The sequence below is a fragment of the Argiope bruennichi genome, chromosome 3 (genome assembly GCF_947563725.1).
Source record: "Argiope bruennichi chromosome 3, qqArgBrue1.1, whole genome shotgun sequence".
Lineage (NCBI taxonomy): Eukaryota > Metazoa > Arthropoda > Arachnida > Araneae > Araneidae > Argiope > Argiope bruennichi.
This window is the reverse complement of record NC_079153.1, coordinates 120454862-120479224: the sequence shown is the minus strand read 5'-3', so window position 1 is coordinate 120479224 and position 24363 is coordinate 120454862. Positions and strand designations below refer to the sequence as shown.

General features: G+C 29.8%; 1 protein-coding gene across 2 annotated transcripts in view; it reads right to left on the bottom strand.

Annotated features, from left to right (window-relative positions):
• Window positions 1–707: 707 nt before the first annotated feature.
• LOC129963608 (transcription factor SOX-8-like) overlaps window positions 708–24363 on the bottom strand; it is a 119655-nt gene continuing 95999 nt past the window's right edge. For both annotated transcript variants that reach the window (XM_056078077.1, XM_056078076.1), the window contains exons 2-3: window positions 7868–8241; window positions 708–1704 (exon numbers count right to left, since the gene is read on the bottom strand). In XM_056078077.1, the coding sequence (XP_055934052.1) occupies window positions 977–1704; window positions 7868–8241 (1102 nt within the window). In that variant the 3' untranslated portion in view covers window positions 708–976. The remainder of the gene's footprint in view (window positions 1705–7867; window positions 8242–24363) is intronic.

Below are 24363 nucleotides of genomic sequence, written 5' to 3'. Positions count from 1 at the left end.
TTGCGGAAGATACTGAAGAAAATGCCTACATATACAGTTATGCATACATTTTTACATGCAGAATTTGTTATATGAAGTGGATGTGAGCTATCATTATATGATATATTATCAATTTAAAAGCCTAAATGTAGTAAATGTATAATGACTTTAAAATTATCTTGCATAAATGGCATGAAACGACCTAAAACTTTCAACTTTCATATTAATGTTTTTAATCAAAATTATAATTAAATTTTACTCTCTAGCAACAAACTATATTATATTTTCATGTTTCTGTGCGACAAATATTTTTATTCTTGAAACAAATATGGAAAATTAATACTTGTGTATTGAATTCTGAAATGAAATGCATTATTTGGGTGTACGAAAATTCTTTACATTTATTGTAAATGCTTTTACTTAAGTCATATGACGTTTAAATATAGTTTTTAATAAAGGACGTCTAGTTTAGTTCTTTTTTGACATTGTCTCTATACAACTATAGTCGATTTTTGAATTGATTTCTTTTTTTAAAAAAGAAGTCAAGGTGGTAGATCAACATTGAGTAGTTCATTTAAAATAAATTTTTAACAATGTTAATGGCTTTATATCTATATGATATTAATTTAGCTAATATTATTTGCAAAATAAGTTTAAAAACAATTTTGAATAACAAAAAAAAAAATCCACTAAAAATTATTTTAAAAGAAGGAAAGAAACCACACAGCTTGTTCTTATAGATTTTACTTCAAATCTTTATAATAAAGCACATGTTTCATGTAACCAAACGTCAGGTCAGATCAATATTTCGTTCTTGCACAGTACAAATAAAACAACATCATATAAAAAGAGCTAGGAAAAGAAAAAAAAAACAAAAGAAACAAAGAGAGAGAGAGAGAGGTGCCAGTATAACTGTCTATCATTCTCAACAAGTGTCCGTGCTTTCGAAACACATAAAAAGATCCTTGGATAGTTCAAGAACGTTTTTCTTTTTCGTTTACTTAGGTTGCAGGAAATGTCCGAGTGAATGGGCCGGATTGTAAGCACAGGATCCGGCTCCGGAGTCCGACATCACTGGACCGGAAGAGAACATGCTGCTCTGATCTTGAGCGGATGAAACTGGCGCCATGTGTCCAAAAACCGGACAGCTCTGCATGCTCAATGGTCCGAAAGTCTTGGCGGCTCCACCGCAGTGACCAAAGCCGCTGTCACTGGCACTTTCCAAGAAAGATGTTGGCTGATGAGGTGTCACTCTGCGGTTACTGTGATGAAATTCTGGAGCACTGTAACCACCCCTATACAAATCCAGCGTCGGCTGATGATGCTGTGATAACTGACTGCTCATTCCACTGGCGGTCTTGTCCATCTCCCCCAACAAGGGATGTTCGTTTCCAGAAAGAGGGTGGTGATCTCGTGGACCACCTGCTGTAGGTAAACACCCAACCCTCTGTGAGAATGGTTCACCGAATCGATTCCAAGAGGGAGGTCCTGGTGGACCGGTAGGCTGCAAATGGTGGGTGTACTGGTGGTGGGGCGTCAATCCGAAGTGCACGTAGGGGTCGGCCGTAGGAGGTCCGAGGGAAGAGGAAGAGACGGAAGGTTCCAGGACGGTTGCCGTTGCATACTTGCACGGTCCATTTCGGGATGTGGTGGATGTTGTAATAGCTGGCGAAGAAGTGGCTCCAACAAGAGACGGGGACAGTCCGCCATTGTTGTGATCAGGACCTAAAAGAAAAAAAAATAATTGTTTTAAAAAATGTACCCATATTATCCTTCCAGATATTTCCCTCAAAATGTTAGCAGTCGAAAAAAAGTCGTATGAAATACGAATTAGCTGTTTATTTAAATGTTGAATTAAATACAAAACGTAAGGCTCAGATAATACCAAAAAAAGTGCATCTGACTGACTGAAGAGATAAGTTAGTTTTTAAGATGATGTTTATCAAATATATGAAAGATGAAAGAAAAATTCATTCATATGCCATTTAGTAATTATTAAATAATATATTGTTTTTGAAACTATAAGATGAAATTAGAAACGGCTATCGTGATTCTTAGTCAATCATCGAAATCGAGTTTTCTTAACCGAATCATCATCTTAGTGTTCATAGAAGGTTAATTTTAATGTGAGAAATAATTAGTGGCTCATATCCTCAAGGAAAGCGAATTTTGTTAGAGAAGGATATTTAATGCCTTCATGGCACTTACTATCTTTAGAAAATTTCATTTTAATATGTAGTAGGCATCTAATGTTTAATTTTCTTATTACTGCAGATTTTTAAAAATATTTCTTTTAGACAATGAATATATATATATTTTATAACATTAAAAAATAATTTTTATAAATACTGAATAATAGTAATATATGAAGTTTATTATTAATAAGAAAATGAATGAAAAGGGAAGGACATCTATTTTTTTAAATAGGTAAAATCAGTGCTGCCATCTATTGATAAAACCTGAAACAATCGAAATGCTGTATTGTGCGTCATCTTTCAATTTCATTTGACAGGAGAATTTGTAATAACACAGATAATAAATTATCTACTCTTCATTTGAATAATTGTTATTATTTTACAATTTAAAAATATTAATTTTTGAAATTTTAAAAAATATTAATGTTAATTTTTATCTTGTTATCATTTCTTGATTACGAAATATTATAATGAAGTTATCCTTATTACACAGAAGAGTTTTAAAATAAAGTCAAAAGTAATGAAGCAGGTATAATAGTTAACTAATAGATTTTTACTAAAAAGTAAATAGATTGCATTATTAAATTATAATTAATCTAATTCTTTTTTTATATTCTACTTTCTAATTTTTCAGCGAGGACAAATAATCTCCAGTAAAGAAGTAAAACAATTATTAGAGATGTTTCAGAAATAATAATTAATATATTTTTTAATTATACTTTCAATTTTTTTAACTTATACTTTTTTATGTATTTTAATGCATGTTGTTATGTAGGGACCTAAATGCTAAATTTAGGTCCTGCTAGCTATGTGTATGCTAAAAAAATCAACTGAAAATTGGAGCTTTATTTCAATATTCTCATGAAGTGAAATGTAATATTTAGATACTAATTAGATAAAAATTTTATTCAGTAATTATCTTTTTTTATTTATGCCCTTTCATTTCTTATTCCATCTTGCTAATGAATGAAGACCATAGATACGAATTTTATGTACAAGTAAATTTATCCCATGATAAGGAAAAAGAGTTAAAATTGCTCGATAGATGGCAGCACAACAAAGCTAGTTCGATGAATTACTTTTGCAGTTCCATTGCTTAATGGTTTCAAATTGTATTCAATTGTAATTCAATTTTCTTTTATACCAATTACAAATTCGATAGTTTACAACATTTCGGAGATTCTACAGATAAATTTTTCACAAATAATATCCATCTGATTATTTTGCATTTTTTTTAATCAGGGAAAATCCTGATGGAACTATTTTTTTTATAAATAATAAAAACGGTTTAAATATATTTATGGAAAGAATTAAAATGTAGCAATTATTAAAAACTTTATAAGTTATGAAAATGTCCATATTATATAAATATAAAAAATAAAAAAGAATTTTTTTTTATTTTTTATTTATTTATTTTTTTACTTTGGAAAGAAATACAAGATTATCTTATAATTCAATAGAAATATAGTAACTATTATTTTTTCATTAAGACATTTTAGTTTCTGAAGGAAATACGATTCTGTATTTAGTAATATAATTCTCAAATGAGGCAGAGTTCTCGGTACATTCGAAAGGTTGTAATTCTTCCATTCTACAACGCTTTGCTAACTATAGGGGCACAGAAACAAAGATGGGGGGCAAAAATGATTCAAAATACTTTTTTTTTTTGTCTAGCTTATTTTATTAAAACTGCACAATGAATTATATGAATTCAAATGTGTTTTTGGCTATCACATACTAATTAATTTTTCTACTGCCCAGTCTTCCTCTCACTTTTTTCCTTATATCCTTTTTTCCTGAAACTGAGCCCTGGAATACTTTTGAAATTAAGATGATGGCGAAAAAAAAAAAGTTTTAAAAATCCTGCCTTTTAGAGCCGACGACAATGTTTGATCCTTGGCAGCCTTCAAAAAACTTGTTGGTGACAAATGACTTGATGCTGTCACAAAGATTTATCGATTGGATTCAATTTGTTCGATAAACAAGTACATAAATAAGTAATAATAAATTACACGTCAGGCTGGTAATAAAAGAAGTATGACTCGATTGCATTTCATTATCTTAGATCATAATATTAAATCTTATTACATGTGTTGGCATTGAGTATCACAAAACTGACGTCATTGCGATACTCAAATTTTTATAAGTAGTATGAAATCGGATTCCATTTGATACTTTTTCGAATTTCAGCAATCCAGTAATAATATTAATCAACAAGAATTTTTAAAATATACTACTGGTAGCAGTTATAGGATGAAGTCAGTTCTACATATTTACTTATTTTTTTATAATTATTAAAATTAAGATTCAATGAATATTGATCTTTGATTGCTGTTTTATACATTTATTATGCAAGTATAACATTTTATTCTCCAAATTCTTGCACTTTTTTATAGTAAACAATTTAAATAACTGATCAACATTTTGTAAAAATTACAGATAGTAATCTGCCCTTTTTATTCCATGCTGTTTGGAAAATGAGGATTTTAAATTGATGTTTCTCCATGTTTAATTTTGTTTATATAATATTTTTTTGAAACTCCAAGGCATTTTTTTAATAATTAAAAAAAAAAAGGTGAGAATTTTTTGAATGTTCTGAAATACAATTTTGTGGAATTGAGTATGGAATTAATTCTAAAATATGCAATAATTTTCAAAAAAAATATCAATGTATTTTTTGTATGTTTAACGATAAAATAAATAATTAAATATCGGGAACATAAAAAAAAGAAAAAAACCTCAACCAATTTTATGGAGTGTATTACGAGATACTTAGAATTCTTTTTTTCAAAAATTTTAGTTTTGGCAACATTTTACAATAAAATCTAAAAAAAAAATTTGTGTGGAATAGCTATAGAATATTAGCTTCTTTCAAATACAATTAAAATCTAAGTTGTAAACATTTTTTTAAAAATGACTAGATGATTCCATTAAAGTTTTACACATAATAGTGGTAATGTTTAATAGGATTACACTGTTTATCATAATTTCCTGATGCAAAACAGATTACTTTTGACACTTTCTCCATATATACTTTAATATGAATAATGAGTTTACTTCCTCTCAAAATGTTACATTTCTTTATTACTTACTCATTGTTGATTTCAAAGAAAAACTGATTTCTTATTTTTTAATTAGAGTAAGCAAGATTACAATTATTGCGAAAAAATGCAATAATTCCGTAATTTTTTTTTATCACTGAATTATTATGATGAAACTTACTGTTTCTTCTGAGTTTCATACGACTCCAAAGTTTATTTCTACTGTGACAATAAAAATTGCAACGTTTTATAATCTTTTAGTGGCAATCAAAATTTCTATCTCCATTAATAACAAGTGAAATTGTTCCTGAATATCTATTTATCAATATGTTAACGCTCTACAGATTATTTGATCTTATGATAACAATACAACAGAGATAAAGCGATAAAAGAACAATAATTTAATTTTGAAAATATTTTTTTCCTTTTGAAATATAAATTAGAGTTTTATTTGATATAAAATTAAGTAGGTTGTTTATTATAAAATCAAGAGTGAAATCGCACAAAAAACATTTTTGAACCCTTTTAAATTTTAAAAATAATGGTTTCTATTACAATAATTTTAATATATCAAATACTTTCTTCTTGAACTTTAAAAAAATTTTCCAAACTTCCTTTGTATATTAATTGTAGAAGCAGTTTCTATTATTCTGATAAGTTCTAGTCATTTTCATTGCTTCACCAAGAACCATTCTCATATTTTGCTCTATTTATTTTTGCATATTTTGTTTATTGAATAAAAAATAAGATCTCAAAATTGAGACAATTATAGTTAAAATTTAAACTCGGATAAAAGAAATAAACAATCAATTGTCCGAAGCTATCATTTATAGAAAGCCATATTCTTTGATATAATTCGATGTATAGAAATATTTCGTTTCTTTTCCAGTATGAAATTTTATTTCCTAATTGTACTGAATTGACTATTTATCTATAGACAAACTATATCAAACATACTACCTAAAATATGGAGTTTAAAATTTCACATCCATTTGGTAGACTGGGTCGGTGTATGTAATAAAATAAAAATAAATTATGAAAATAATTATTCCTTTTTCTTTTATAAGCATTTTCTTAGCTGCCTGTCACATTACTTTAATTTTACACCATTTCAGACTATTGCAAATGCATGGACATAAAAACAAACAAACTGGGAAGGCATAATACTCATCAAATAGTATAGGTTAAATGCAAATCATAATTTGAAATTAAGATACATCCTCCTTAGAGTATCTTGAACAAAGTCATGTGCAAAAGATTTAGAAGAAATGGTTTGTAGTCAGAATTCCTGTTGTACAAGACGGTCGCCAAAGGCGGTTAGACTTAAACAATAGAAAAATAAACTATCACTTCAAAGTTGTTTTGCAGTTACTCAAAAATAAGATCTCTGAATAAATTTTAAAAAAATGACTAAGAAATTTAATGTCGCCATATGTTTAATTAGTCATTTAAATGAACTGTCCCAGGGAACTGATCTCTCGTATTTTGTTTCAATGAAGTGGACATTAAAATAAGCCAGCAGAGTGGGTATTTTGTTAGTTAGGGGCAAATGCGAGCAACAGAGCTCTGGCATTCCATCATTCTGTCATGCCAGCCCGGTTCTCCCCATTGTGGATGGCAGGCGAGGCACGTAACAACACAAAACCACCAAGTGGATCGGCACAAATGGCCTTTGTTTTCCGTGCAGGGTGGAGTACTGGGTATCGAGTGTCCTTTCGAATCACGGAAGGTGCCACTTGACGTGGGACACTCCGCATCAGGAGCCTAATTGTTGGCAGGACCCGATCGAATGCTCTGATTGTGCGAGAACAGGCGGTGACGTCAAGGGAGGGGAGGCATTGCAGGACAAGGATGCTTGTAGTAGGGGGTTAATAAAAACAGAGATCAAATATTTGCATCAAGTTACTTCTGACGGATCCGGGTGCAAAAATTGGCTTTTTGAACAGGCGGTCTCGACGTGGTTTTATGTGATGTTAGGGTGGGGTTGGCGACGGAGCATTCGGGACACTTGCAAACGATGTGCATTTAGAGCTATTTAAGGACTAAAGAAACCCGTTTCGAAAGATGCTATTAGATTACAAGGAGGTTCAAGAAACATTTGGTTTAATTTAGAGCTGGTGTTATTTTGTTTCTGTAGATGTCTGGAGAGGACGAGGTTCAATTTCTTTCATTTCTATTTTGAGTATCCATCGCACTGACACTGATATTTTCATCGATAAGAAGTTACATACTCCTGTTCGAATAGCCACCTCCAAAGTTTGCTACCATTTAAGCATCAAATCTGAATTCGGTATTGTTTATGAAAAGTACTGTGTAACCTAAGGATGATAATGAAAAGTACTGTGTAACCTAAGGATGATAATGTCATTAATGAAACACGGTAACAAACTAAAATGAGTGATTAGTAGCAAAATCAATTATTAATATCTATTAGCAAGAGTGGATTTGCCTTCATATATATTATATGAATGAAGGCGAAGTGTACTCTCGCTAATAGATATAGATAGTCAGGCTGACATTTCTCTGCATTTAATCTAATTATTTTCACTAAATAACAGCGCAAAATCTTTTGTCACATTTTTCAAACAAAAACCCATTCAAAAACATTCTTTTGATGTTGGTACTATTATCAGTTAAAGCCACGGCACCCACCTCGATTAGAAAGCTCTGTGACACTGTGTCCAATGTGCTGCTGCGGATCTTCCCTGATGTGCTGTTGCTGGTTGGCGAATCTGTTGCCGTGCTGCGGCGTCGTTGGAGGCGTGGGCGGGGATGTCCTGCTTGCCCCGTAGTGCGCACCGGAATAATGCTTGGAGGATTCGGTGTCCGGCTGACAGGGTTCTGGGGCGGCCGCAGTCATATGGTCGGTGGAAGGGGGCTTGTCCTGCGTCATGAAGGCCGACGAACTTTTGGGAGGTTTCCGACGCCTGGGCTGGTACTTGTAGTCAGGGTAGTCCTTTTTGTGCTTGCACCGCAGCCGCTCGGCCTCCTCGATGAAAGGTTTCTTTTCGTCATCGCCCAGGACCCTGGAGGGGGGAGAAAGTTGTCGTAAGACTTTGGGAGAACATTTCACTCTCTATCATACAACAATAAAGCATAATAAAAAAATTAAAAAAAACAAAACGTACTAACAAAAACCATAGAAAAATATCGGTAATCACAGAAACTTATTTGAAAGCATATTTACATATTAGTTTGATTACCTCAGCAATTATCCGAAATACATAAGAGGAAAGAGTTTATATCATATAACTTTTATATACTAGTTGAAATGCTCTGCTTTCCTTGGAAGTAAAATCCTTTCATAAAAAATATTTTTAACGTACAAAATGTATAAATGGTCTCGTAAATGAAACTTCTTTTGCCTACGGAAATCCTTTTATTGACTAAAATTTTTATTATCTCTTTTTCATTAAAATTAGAATATCCATTGAACTAAACGATTTTAAAAATAAGACAATAAGTAATTTTCTATGTAAGTTTTAATGTTTGTTATATTAGTATAATTGTTATATTTGTTATATTAGTCAAATCTTGTTCACAAAATATAAGAGAGATTTTAAAGAACATTTTGGGGCAGTTAATTAAATAGTCAATTTTTCATTAAAAAACATGAAAATAAACTAAATTAACTGTTGTTCTTCATACAAATTGTTAATCTACTGATTTTAAAGTTTTGTTTTAGAATTTTTTTAATGTGTTCTGGCAACAGCATTTTACATGTATTCTTGTTCTTCAAAAATAAAAAATATTCATTTGTTCGTGAAAGCTTTACTTTCTTTGCATTAATCTGAATTTGAGTAATTAACTCATTCTTGCTTTTGGGCATCGTTAAATGAGTCATTTAAAGGAAATAAAAGTGTAGTTAAAATGTATTAAAATAAAATAACAGAGAAATTTCCTAAAATATCAGTAGAGTTGTTTAAAATCTTGCCGTTGCCATACAATGGAATATTTTCCTCGTTTAAAAGTAATCTTCATCATTTTTTTTATTTCTTAAATATAACAATCGAAGTTGTTGTGAAATAAACAAAAATTGCACAGAAATGAATTTGGCATAGTTGAAAAGGTAAACTTTTGAATTTTACGATGATGTTAATATACTTTATCTGGAATAATTTCCTCCAGAATTACTATGGCGAAAAAAAGCAAAATTTTGGTTCCTTTCGAACTAATTCTTGTACTTGAAAAGTCAGCAATATTCTTTTCTCTTGTCTGTGAGTTATTGAAGTTAATCAGTCAATGAGTGCATGAAATTTGGCTGAATTCGGCTCAGTTGTTTAGGGAGAGATGGAGAACATACATACATATCGCAATGACTTATATTTATATTAAGAAAAGACATATTAACTTCAATAACTCATAAATAATAAATAAAGGTGATGGTCAAACAAAAAGTAAAAATCAAGGGAAATTTTAGCATTTCTCCAGGTTCATTTCTGAAAATATTACAGCACAAAAATGATTTGTACGTTAGCCTAATATTCAAAAAATTATCTTTTCAATGATGTCAAATTTTTCTCATTTTAATCAATTCTTTTAATTAAAAATATATTTTAAACGTATTTTACATTACGCTTAAATATATATCATTTTCGAACTGAAACTCAAATCATTTTCGTTATTGTTACTGGTGATTATCATTCCTTCCATTGTTGATGATCAAGATATGAAGATGAAGCTTATTTTTCTACACTGAGTAGTTTTCAGTATTGAATATGTTTTGTCCATATTAAGTAGGTTTCGATATGTGGTAGGATTTTCATAAATATTTTGAAATTTGTTGTAATTAAGATTTAAAGCGATGATGAAACAGTCAATCTATAAAGATACAAACAGAAAATTAAATAAATGCATAGCACTACGATGCAAAACTTCTAAAATAGTATGAGTTTTATTTCTATAAGATGAAAAATAATTTATAGTGGAAGTCATTAAGATATAGTTAAACAAACTATTTAATAGAAAATTTTAACAACCATTAGTCCTGGTGAATCAATGAGTCGCCAATGGCGGCAAGTTTTCAGTAATAGTTTGGTTGCATAACGAATCGCAAATGATTATAAAATATAATCTCGATTAGTTATGTGAATTTCAGTAATAAATAAACCCTCTCATCGATTGCGATTACAAAAAATATTTTTAAATAAAAAGTAATAATATTTAAATTAAAGATGTATACAACGGATTATCTTTTTATGCATTTCTCACATTATCTACGACGATTATTCGTACACAGATTGAACTTTTGTACTTTATGCGCCATCTTAACATTCCATAAATATATATATATATTTGACTTGCGACCGATCACTAGAAGAGAAATTACGGTATAAATGAACTTTCATGATGTTTCTCTTAACATGCTATTAATTATTCCAAATCTTTCTTAATTGACCAAAATCCACTACACAACAGACTGTAAATAAAAAAAAATCATTTTTAGAAAAGTGCAGCATCATAATTTTAATGAGATGTTTCGCGTAAAAAACAAAAAACGTGCAATTTAGTTTAGTCTCCAAAGGGATTATCTACATTCATTAAAATGATACGTATATTGTTCACTCATCATGCAATAAATTATAAATAAGCATTTTTAAAGAATGCGCTAATTTATGATGATAAAAACTTTCAAAAAGTTTTTCACGTTCTCTCAACGATTATTTAAAATCCGCATTAGACTTCTTATTCTTATGCTATAAATAAAATTCTTATATTATATATTAATTGCTAGAATTATAATATTTATTTTTATATTATTATTTATGCATTCTTATATGAATAAATAATTCAAATACTCTCGAATTAAAGTAATTATTTCAGTTTGCAAATCATAATTCTTCATTTGATTCATTTCGCCTGACATGGGAACGGATACCTTACTAAAGAAAACTTCTGATAAAAATAATAGTATTTAATTAGAATTTTGGAATTTAAATTAGTAATTTTATTTTCATAAATTCATTACAATATTCATTATAGAGAATACATGTATGCAATACCTACGATATACAACTGAAAGAAAATAGTAACTAAAAAAATTATATTTCGGAGAGCTGCCTATTTAAAAACAAAATACCGCATTTCATTAATTTTTAAGATCCTACACTGAATGTAATGGACGCTTTAAAAAACACTTTTCTTTTTCTTTTAAACATTTATTTCCTTGAGAATATCGCAAAAAGAATTCACGATCTGTGAATAAATATATTCCCATTGCAAAGCAATCAGTCCGCCGATGTAACCAACCCGATCTTGTTAAAGATGCACCTGTTTTTGGCGCGAAGGTCTTCATTTACGAGAGTTTTATGGTCATATGTATCCGCCTTTCGCTGTGTCGGTTGTACGAATAAAGTCTTCGTGAACGGGGAGTCTATTTACTTTCTCGTTAATTTTTATGTGAAGCCATAAAAAAAATGACCAGATCGAGATATGAAAGTGAAAAATTTCGCAGAAATAAATGAATTCAGGATAATGCAAACAAAAAAATAATTCTGTTAAGATATAATGCAAATGAATAATAACAAAGCGTCGCAACCCACCTAAGTAGCTTTAACTGTTATAAGGGCTCCTATCAATTCTTTCTGCGTGGCATTTTATTTAGATAAACAATTACTTGGCAAACATTTCTTAAATGCTGTCTTATGCTTTTTTTTTTCCAGCTTAATCGACTCCAAAATACAGTTGGCATCCTTGATGCCAGTAGAAAGCGGCTTTATTCAATAATTTAGACACATATCCATAAAAAAATTTTCTAACCTTACTTTCTAATTTTCTCTAAAAATTTTTACTAAAAATTTCTATCTGTACTTAAATTACTAATTACTAATTTACTTCACACTTTTAAAATAAAAGAGAGATGTCTAAATTTTATTTTATTTTCTCTTAACAATAAATATAAAAAAACATGATTCAAGAAGTTATATACACGTTTCAGAAAGTTATATAAAGTACAAAAAGTTATTCTGAAATAAATATAAAAATATAATCCGTTGAACAAGCATACGTGAATAAGTACATTAGACAAATTATTACTTTTAACAGGTGAAAGGGAGTCTCCTAAAACTTTCTTCCATACTGTCTAATAAAAAGAATTATCCCCCTCGCACCCCTGCAAAAAAATTGAGAGCCATAGGAAAAGCCAAGAGCGCCATGAATGCTCAGATTTTTATTTTCAGAGTCCCGCAAATGAAAGTTTTATATTTCGTAGTAAAGTAGAGAAAAAGAGCCTGCATTTTGGATCCGGTTTATTTTCTTTCTTGGCGAACTGAAATCAAAATTTGCCGCAGAACGATCATTTTAGTAATAAGTCCTTATACCAGATTTAATTTATTTAAGACATTGCATTTGTGAGATATAGCTTTTAGATGCATGTGACTATAGAAACTGATTAACAGATCAATTTGGTTCAATATTTGAAATCAATCCACACTTTAAATGCTAAAATTGGATAACAAAATTTAATTTAGCTATTTAGATAACATTTTTATGAATACGAAAATACAGACTGACAGGTAGTCAATTCTTGAACAGGCTTGGTTCAAAATTTGATAAGGATAAATTTATCTATACTTTAGATGGTAAAATTGTACTCCAAATTTCATCCATTGTGCTTTCTACGTTGTCTAGCGATTATGTTCCCTTATACTTCGTCAGCCAGCCAGACATCTGTTGAATGAATTTCGTTCAAATTTTGATAGAAAACTATAAATTTGGTGCAAAGACCATTTGATATCAAATTTTTGCTCTCTTGAAGCGGCTGTGGGTTATTGTGTTGACAAATATACGCAAGAATAGTTTCAAAAATGTGTTTTTCTGGCTCAAAAAAGTCTAAAACGTGGATATTCCTAAAAATGTCGACCACGATTTTTTTTTTTTTTTTTATGATTAAGATTATATTTTCTTTGTTTATTTCATATGAAGAAAATAAAAATGCAAAAATCAAATTCATTCAAAAGAGACATAATCAAATAAATGCATTTTACATAAAGAAATATTTACCGTTAAGGAAAGATACTAATAAAATACAATTCATAAAATTAAAATAAAAGTCAATTTTGAAACACCGTCTTAATGAATATTTATATGAATTCAGAAAACGTATTATGAACATATATGAGTCATTTCTGAAATATTCTTTGATAATTCATTTTGACAGGTGTGATTTTCTGCGGCTCATTCCGACATAAGATTCTCTTTGTTGCATCTCAAAGACCGGAAATGAGAGACCAGGAATATGCGATTATATATTCCAAACATAAATTTAATGAAAAAATTGAAATAATACAGAAAGCAAATAATCAATTTTATACAGCGTATTTGAAATTCATAATAATTTATTCAAAAAAAATTGAAAGAAAATATGTTTGGGAAAGAAATTTCCATTCTTCATGAAATAATCATTAGGAAATTCGTTCTTTGCATAATTCTTTTCTTTATTCAAATGAAGAAAATGAAACTACTATTTTCAAACAACAAAAAAGGAATTAAAAGACATATTTATATTAAGAGATTGTGTAAATTAATTCAATAGTAGAGCTTCTATAAATATTTATGTTTTGTTTCTTAATATGCAAACCTAGTCTTACCTTCTGGACGTACTTCTGTGCGTACTAAAAATGCAAAATAGAAATTCTGTATTGATTTAAAAGGAATTAAAAAGCAGATGAATCAATATTAACTGTCCTGCCATTTAATTTAGAGAATACTATTATTTTAAACTGTAAAAATTAAGAAGTTTATATAACAGAAAGAACGTGTGGCAGCCAATTTTTATAGATGAAAATCAATCAGCAAATTTTAAATAAAACGTAAACTTTTAATAGTTAGCATTTACTTCTATTTTATTCCTCCCATTATCTCTAATAAAATAGGCTAGATCAGATCATTTTGGTAAAAAAAAAATTTAAACGTGTAAGTATTTTTATAACTAGTGAGTGAGCTCTACATCAAACATGGAAATGATTTAGAATTTATTTTTTACGCTTGTCTTACACATTTTTTTTTTAATTTCACATGTTTTCATGTTTGTAAATTTAGAATTTCATAAACAATTTTGCCTCACTGCCGAATGTGCTCGAGTTTTGGAATTTTGTACAAGAGTGTATTTTCGATGAAATAACAGAATAAATAGTTTTAGAATTTCATTGTTAATTTAATATATAAGTTGTTTGAAATTCTGATTTCATAATGAATTTGAGATAAAAATTTATTTCAAGATTTCATTATTTTTATGAAATCTTAAAACTGCAGATAAAATATTAAAAATAGAAATGATTAAATTTAAAAAGAGAAACTCCTTTTTGGAAAACTAAGAAATTTGTTTTATGAAGTTTATTTTTTGTTCGCGTTTTCAAAATATTTTTTTAATAATTTCAAAAATTAGTCAAATAATTATTATTCTAATAAGCAATAGAGCCAAAGCTTTAATTTAATGCTTTAATAATTTTCTGGTGATCAAAGAAAGAAAATACAATCCTCAGTTTTATTGTCCTCTTAAAGATTATTTGCCCAAAGTCTTTGGAGAAAAAAAAATTGAAATTAAAATAAAATAAAAGAAACTTCAAAATAAGAAAACTTCTTTTTTATGCTAAAAACGTTTCTACCGTAATCAAGAGTATTATGACTTCATTAAACTTCTGCTTCGTTTCCTCTCTCCTTTGCAAATTGGCGTCAAAGATGGTATTAGCAAGTCCAAAGAGTAAGCTCAAACTCTCTCATTAAAACCATACTTCCTGTCCGCAAACACCAAACCCATTATCCTCTCTTCAGCTATAAACCTTCATTTTTTTTAATGAAATCTGGATCTTTCACCTGACAGATGTCCAAAAAGACAATTAAACTAGACCCGGGGCAGAAGAAGTGCCCCGCCAAATGATATGCTCACGCCTTGACGATTAAACAAAACAACCTTCCTCATACAAAAATGAGGTGGTCTGATTTTTCCTTCATTCAAGGATTTCAATTGTTCTCTTTAACTGGAAAGGACGTTTATTGGGACTATAATTTTCCGCGTTACGCGTGCGCAGGGGGCTGGCTCGCCTTCGTAGGGGGTTTCGTTCTGAAGGCCCGTTTCTCAAAGACTTCGCTGGCTTTTGGTGGGCCCCTGTAAACCGCGTAATTATTCAATTACTGAGTAATGGACGCTGATTTCCGATGAAAACGGAAGCGAAAAGGAAAATTGCCGGGGTGTATTCGAACACACACACAACCACCGGTTAAAGAGATTTCAGTATGAGAAAAATTTTATCACTCACAAGTACATATAAATATATATAAAAGTTCACATAAATTAACATTCATTAAATAAATTTGCTATGAGCAGAGTATGAAATATAAATATATTAAAGGAAAAACACTTCGCTAGATGTCTTAGTCTGATTCGGGCATCACATTGAAATTTTTAGAATACAGCCACAGTCAGAAAGAGTTCCACTACAATTTGACAAATTGGGATTTTTCAAATTCTATAGCAAATAAGAATTCTTACATTAAAACGTATTCGTATTAGTTTTGAAAATTATAAATAATAAAATAAACTTGACTCGTGAATTTAGTTCATTTTTTGCTACAAATACATTTTTTTTTAATCCATTAATTGTCGTTTCATATATAATTGATGTAAAGTCATATCAATTAAAAAGTTATCTGTTGATTATAAGGCCAGCAGTTCATCAGTCAAATTTTAAAAATAATAAAATTTTCGATTCATTTAATAAACGAGGAATATTTTCAATTTTAATTTACATTTAATTTTTTTCAAGTACCTAAAATAAAATCGGAATTATTTATATTTATGAAGTCATCTCAGGTTTTCAAAGAAAATAAAAGTATAAAATTAAGGCGTTTTCAATAGCATTTTTAACGAAAATGTTGATTATTTCTTCTTTTTTTTATAGAATGGAAATTAAGATTAGAGTAGGAGAATTAAATAATTTTGAGGATTAAAGAAACTATCCAAAACTTATATACATACTTCATTTCTCTGGACGTATTTGTCCATTTAAGTATGCACTTCAAAAATAATGAAAAGTAGGATAATGGTAATGGTAAGTTTGTATTCAATAGCAATGCAAAATTTCCAACAGAATGATAACAAATTAGAAAAACAAATGCATTCAAGATCTTGAAATTATTAAATGTAATACCATATTGTAAACATCGTAAGTATTCTACATTGTGCAGATCGCAAAAGTCTGGTTTTTCTTTCTAAGGCATTAAAATAGGACCCATTATTTTAAATGTCGTTACAGATAATTTCAAAATTTCACTTTAAAAAAAGATTAATTATTAATTTTTTTCTAAATTTCCTTTTTCGCTAATTTTTTTTTTTTTCGCTCGACTTTCGAGAAGAAGTGAAAATTCGATAATGAAGACCGGAACTCTTTAAAATTTTAAAAATTGGAACGGAAATAAGTAAGTTTACAATTCTTCGAATAACAAGCTCTGGCCAGCTGATTCTTGGTAAAAGCGGCAAACCAGATCTTCCGTGGAATTACAAATTGGAGCCTCGTGTCTTACCGAGAAGCACAAAAGACAAGCCGAATCGTTTCTCAGTCTATTTCATCTGAAAAAGTAAACACACTTTTATGATAACATTTATCCGCTGACTGATTACTGATACTCGGCTATGCATCATCCGGCGGAACAAGAAGCATTCAGTGCGAACAGATGCGATCTGGTTCTCATTGTACTGTGTTCTCTGTCACATTTAGCATCTCATTAAACTCCCTTCGAGGTCAGCTTTCGCGCTTCGGCACTGTCAGTTGGAGAGGACTCTGGAAGATGAGGAAGAGAGGATGGACCAAAGAATCGACGTAAAAAATAAAAAAGACACAGAGAGAGAGAAGGTTTCAAATGATTGATAGACGCGTTTAGCGTTGTTTCAGCTGCAGAAGGAACCCAAGATCCCCAAACCCTTCTGCTGCGAGTAAGTTCTGTCGAATTTTTTTTTTTTTTTTTTTTTTTTGCTGCAGTCCCCCCTCCTCCCCCGGTCTTGCGCCGTGTTCCTGTCTCTCATAAGAACTCGTTATCTGCAAGCGCGATGTTATCTTAGCGTCCCCCGATTTGGCCTCATTTAAAAACTTATCCACTACCCCTTCTTCCGCCTGGCTATGGCAGCATCGAAAGGCTTAATGTTCTTTATGCCCTTCGCGCGAAGAATTCTCTCTTGCCATTTACGCCGCCTGTCAGGCAATTAAGATCGGCCCGTTTGCTTCGTTATGTATCGGAAGGTACAAAGATCGGCGAACACGCCTCCAACAAGGTGTTAAAGTGCATTCCTCTCCAATCTTCTGCCATTATTACAACGGCTACATTGCAAAGATGTCGCAAATAATTATCCATGGGAAAATAGTGATTATAAAAGATGCTAAGAATAACTTTTGCTTTCAGGATTTTATGACGTCGTCTTTTTCTCTCACCCTCCCCTGCCATTTTTTTTTTCTTTTGTAAAACCAGCCAAAATTAACACGTAATTTTTCAACAGCCTTTGCCAAGTTTATATACGTAGATTAATTCAATTCAATTCAATTCAAACGCGTTCTTCTAAACGAATTTCTTCTAAATTAGACTTGCAACTTTATTAAACCCAGTTTTTTTGTGATTCCATCTTCCAATGTTTTTCTTCTTTTTACTGAAACGTTTTGAAATATTACATTATAAAATTTGAAATATTATGTTTTTAAGAACTCACATTTATCTATTTGAAGCCGGTTCCGCAACGCAAATCGGTAGTTCCACTGTTCACAGAAACGGAGAATTTACTTCAATTGACATAGAAGGTAATGTATTTCTTCTTTTTAATAATGATATCTAAATTCTTTTCATCATTATATTAATTTCTTTTATTATCCATTCATCATTTGTTATTTTTGAATAGCTTTGAAAAAGAGTCTGATTTTTCGTACAGACAATCTTTAACACATAAAATATTCATATGTTATAAAATTCATATGTAAAAAAACGCATTGCATGATATTTAGTAATTTGCGTAATATTAAATATATAATATTTAAGAAACTACAGAGTTAAAGAGTATAAAATTCATGGGTTTTTCTCTGCCTTGTTTTATTCCATTATCATAATACAGGATCTGAAGTCTTTCCAAAATATTATTGCAAAAAAATTATTATAATCTGGCATATAATTGTTTCGATATATCATAAAAATACTTTATAAAATTTTAATAAAATGATTTATGTCAGTAAAATTCAACGCGAGTACTCTTGGCAGCTCGAAGAATGTCATGGCAGTATTCCAATTCTTTCCAAGCATTGTCCAACATTTCCGCTATCATATTATGCTCAACATTCTGTGATCTAACTTTGAATGCATCCATATCTTCAACTAGTGTTGCAGACCCTCTGTCTTTTACATAACCCCGCATCTGATATTGAATAATGATGGTCGATGTGAATTCATAGAACCAAAAAACATATTATATGTTTGTCATTTACGCTGTTTTGATATGACAGTAGTCATGGCAGTATCTTAGTACTCTCCAAGTATTATCCAACATTTAACTGTCATACTTACACAACATTCTGTGATCAAATTTTGAATGTATTAATATCTTCAACTGGCGTTGCAAGCCTTCTGCCTTTTAAGTAATCTCGTAACTGACATTGAACGATAATGAACTCATGGAACCAAAGAACACATTAAATGCTTTCCGTTGACGTTATTCTGATAACAATCGAATATAAAATTACTATTTCTGCATCAGTTGGAGTGTCTGTCGGATTTAAAAGAAGAAAAAACTTTAAGAACATAACCATTCTACATTAAAAAATGTTTCGATATTGTGTTCAATTATTTTTTCCGCAATAATTTTTTGTAACCCCGAGAAAGACTTTATGACTGCTCCATATTATTCTCCAATGGTTAACCGCTTAAATTTCTGCACAACAACCCTATCTACTAACTTTTAGAGTACTGAAATACTATCTGCCAAAAAATTCGCAAACTCAATCTTTTCTCGTGCAACATTGCATCTGCCCTGTTCCCGAAATGATTTCCTCTCCCCCCGGCATACCTCTTCGCACCCTCATTCCTTCCCCTTCTGCGCCAGGTATCAGTTCTCGAGTGCGGGCGCTAAACATGGTCTAATCCTTTCCTGAAGACGTGCAAATGCTCGGGGCTCTGGAGGGGCTGTCAGCGCGCTGCCTCATCAAGCACTCGCGCGTACCTGCGAGACCCGCAGACGCTATCAAGCCCCGAGTGCCTTATTTTGCCCACATAATCGGAACACCATCTCACCGTGCACCTGTGCCGAAGAAGCGATGCGACGGGCACGGGTCCATATTGCACGATGCAAATTCTGGCTCAGTTGGCAGGAGATCTGAAGTTGAGAGCATTTACCTCACTAATTAACCTTACTAGAATAAGGAACTGTTTTATTTCACAGATTTTTGAAATAACAAAAATCGAACTATTATATAATCAAAGCCGAATTAAGCCCTCTATGGACCATTAGACAAAGCAAATCGTAGGATCTTATTTTTTCCAGACTCCCAAAACAAGACATTTTTTTTCGTTCCATTTTAGTTTCTATTTAAATAGTTTAAAGTAGCACATTTTTTCAACTGAAATAACAATGAATTGAGAATCACTTAAAAAAAATTGAATTCAAAATTTAAAACTTGTATTAAATTAAGCTATTTTAATTTCAAATTTAACTTTTTAATAATAAAATCGGACATACGTAATAATGCATCGAGCACACATCATTTATTTATTTATTTTTAGAATTATAAAATAACAAATATCAAATTTGCAGAAAATTATGAATTATGAATGTTGTTAGAATAATGCTCTAAAATTTTAAAAGATACTTGATTCCAAGTTAAATGAGTTCGAATGCTGAGCATACGTAAATTAAATAAAAACACAAAAATATTACCTAAAAAATAAAATTTAAAAAATAAAGAAAAAAAATCGAAGCTTAAGGTATCCGAACACGTTGAAAAGGTCGATTTTCGCCAAAAATGATATTTTTAAAAAGTTCCTTTATTGGATAGACCAGTCTTTGAGCTATCCAAAATATGTTTACTTTTATCAATTATTATATAGTCAAGATATTAATATTTTCGTAATGATCAATAAACCGGAAGTACCGATTCAAAGGGCCAAAAACATGTTAAAAATTTGTATAAACACAAAGTTTTAATTTAGTTTTAAATACGGATAATTCTTTGCACGGCAAAATGCAAAATGACAATGAGAGTTTCAACGGTGTTTTGTGGAAATGTGTACCTAAAGAAGTTTTGTTGAACTGTGTAGTTTATTTTGGTAAAAGGTTTGTTTGGATGAGAGTAATAGCTTTTGGTGTAGCCGATTTGAAGTTTTTGAAAAATTTGCTTAAATTTATGCTATTAAATGCCAATTTTCAAAAAGTTTTAATATTTATTTCAAATATTGACATCCTATTACTAATTTTGAATGGTGTTAAACCCAGAAATATGATTAAAGTGCTCCGAACGTGTTCGGATACCTTAAGGTAAGTAAGCTAGGCAGTTGTTTACTTTGCCTATTTGATAATTCGGATCTGCATATAATTAATGTTATTAGAAATGCAAAAGCTAAATTGAAAGATATGATGCACACCGACGATTTGACTAAGGAACTCCAAAAATCAGAAAAAGTGAAAATAAAATTACAAACAGATATCTCAATGCGGGACAATGGCATTTAATATTATATATATATATATATAATGAGATTTTTGTAATAAAAATATCATTTATATAACTTGATAATCGAATCCAACTCGAATTGTCTTATTTCATCGTAACTATTGCTAATACAATACTGGAGGAAAAATTAATAATAAAATTAATTAAAATTAAAAATGATTTTTTAGCAGGACATGCATTAAAAAAATATGATATTAATGTAACCAAGTGACAGGTTTTGTGTTTTTCTTTCAAGCACTTTAACTATAAAAACTTATTGCTACAGGAACTCAAAGCTATCAATTTAAACCTTCTGCCTGCACACAGAAATTAGCCCAAAAAATATTACGTAAACAAACCAAAAAAAAAATCTCAATAAATCGTTTAAATAAATGCTTTTCACTTTGAAATACCTTGAAACATTTTCATTTATTTAATAGAATAATGAATTGAAATACGAAAAAAAAAAAAAATCTAAATAATTCAGAGAAAATTATTTTATTCATGTTTTTTTTAACAGGAAAGATGTATTTAGTCATATTAAAAAAATCACCATCAGAATTTATTGCCTTTAATAATAACGAAAAAAAATGTAAATGATATTTATGGAATAAATAAATAATGCTAATATGGAATAAGAATATATTTTAAAATAAGACATTACGAACAATTCCATGTGTATTTGGACATATAAGAATAATCGGAATATTATTAAATTAAAAATATTTAACATATTTTTGGGGAAGAAATTGTGTGCTATTCCTTTTTGCGCAATCAAAAATTTTTTAAACCAAAAATGTGAAATAATTTTTTTATTGTTTTTAATGTATATATTCGAACTTGCTCTGCCTTTAAAAAACTATTTCTAGATAGATATTAAGAAAAAATACAATTTTTTTTTTATTAATAGAAAACTATTTGATACTCATTTCTTAGCAATGTTTTTAAGAATAAAATATTTCAATAAAAAAATTTTCTCAATTAAAGAATTTATATGAAATGTGGTCCTTGAATTCAATTTGCGATGATTTATACAGACGACAAAAAATGGATATTTTTCTCTTGGTAAAAAACAAAACTGCATTATTCCAATCAGGTCTCTACTGTAATAACAAAAGTAATTTTTTTATAATACTTCAAAAATTGTTTTTTATTTGTAATAAGCTAATTGCTCTTGAATAGAAATATTTAACATTGTAATAATATTTAAAGTAAACTAAAAATTAAATGAGAAAAAATTAAAATATTCTATTTTTATGCCATAAAATAAAAATTATACGATTCATTGCAAAAGATTCACTTAAAACATTATACTTGATTAATAATATTTGTAATTAATAAACCTCACATCAATAAATATTTTTTCCTGAAGAAGGTTTTAAATGATTTACACAAAAAATATTAATATATTTCAGAATTTACCTTCTAATTTAGTGTTCACAGAGTTTTTAAGTTTAAGATTAAAGAGAAAATTTTACAAGTTCGATTTGCTATTAGAAACAATATTTATGAACAGAAACAATTCAGTGCGAAGATCAATTCCATTAAATATAATATTGCATAACACAATTTTGAAAAGATAGAGTACAGAAGAAAATTAACTCTTCAGAAACTTCAATATTGAAGAAAGAAAAAAAAAATATGTCCTTTGACCATATCTAAAAACGAATTATGCATCTTTAAGAAGTATTTTAATTAGAACGTCTTTATTCTAATTGTTCTAAATAGTTATTATACTTTTCCGACAACAGAATTATATGGAAATTTTTCTTCTTTTTGGAATTCTCGATATAATTTATAGTTTATCAGAATTATATAAATTCAAAATTCACACAATACATTTATATAAATCAATCAAGTTTTAAAAGAAAATTAAATGGCTAAAAATAAAATGAATTAGCCTCGATTCGAAATTTTAGAAAATACAATAGTATTCGGAAAAGTTTTTCTTTTCCAGTTTTTTTATTGCTTATCTCGGGTAATTGATTTGATAATAACGTTCTTTTCTATTACCAGAAAAAAAATGGTAAACATGATACAATTTCTTAAGATAAGTAGTTCTCAACATAAAATCATTGCTAAATATAATTTTACATATTTTAAAAATACAGTTTTACACACTTTTACATATTTACATATTATCAAAAACTACTAAGTGAAAAACCTACTTTTAAAAAAGATTTTGGAATATTCATAAGAATTGAATTAATAATTATTATGAGTTAATTCATGATTTATTAGCACTTAGACTTGCATTTTTTTAAAGAAATGTAAGGAAATTTATAATGATATTTGGATTTCGAGTATTTTAAAATGTCAGCAAATATTTGTATCAGAATAATACTACAATTTAAAACAACAAACAAAAAGGGATGTTTAATAAATACATTCAAAGCATTTGAGAAAGCATGAATCCACATATTTTTTTAACGAATATTTATTGAGTGAAACATGAATGTTCTTTCGTCACAGCAGAATAATCTTGACACCAGAATTTTCTTCTTGTATTTTTTTATAAAAAGAATAATAAATTAGGTTAATTGATTACATTTATTCCATCTCCGTTTGTACCAAAATACGAGCTGGCTAATGCATTTTTGTTGATCTAACGTGCTTAATTTACCGAAAAATCTTTTCCTCTCCTATAACCTGTTCCCTTTATGTAACGAATTAATGACTATGCCAAAATGCTCCCCATTCCCTGCATACCAGGTCTTAAATTCAATCTGTGCATAGCCCCCCGTCTTAACTTTAACCAAAACACTTTCTAGACAAGGAAGGGAGGAAAATGTTTTGCTGGCTCTAAAATTAGAGCCTGCACTTTTGCAGCGAGCGACACTTGTGTTTTACTTGCGAAGTTTTCTTTTCGCGTTTTTTTTCTCTCCTCGCAGGAGCAACTCACCTGACTTCTCCGATGTTGCGAAGTGAAACACCTTTATAGCAACAAATGTCGACTGCTCGCCGCTGTTTCGACGTTAACAGACATTTCGAGGTCTGACATGATAAATTGGGACAAAACGAACGCAACGCGGAAATGCGTCAATAATCCGTTCCGCACATCATTATGAATTTCTTATGGGTGAGAGCGAATTTCTTTTTAATTCGAAATGAAAAAAGAAACTTTCACTAGAATGATGGCTAATACAGTTTGGTTTGAATTTTTCTGGCACAAGAGACGTGAAGTAGACTGCTGCGCCAAACAAAATATTAAAATCATGCCATAGTAAAATTATGAGAGAACTATAAAACAGCAGTGTAAAATAGCAAACTAAAATATAAATATATTTTAAAGAGAATAAAACTTCATAGCCTTTAAATCAGCAAATAGGTGATTATGAGAAGTTTCATCAAGTAAAACTCATAATGAAATTGCTGGTGTTTCAAATAGTAGTCACCGGGCAGCGAAATTTGGGCATTGATGATGATGTCATGTCCTCGTTACCACGGAAAGGGGATGCAGTAGCTTCTGAGGGC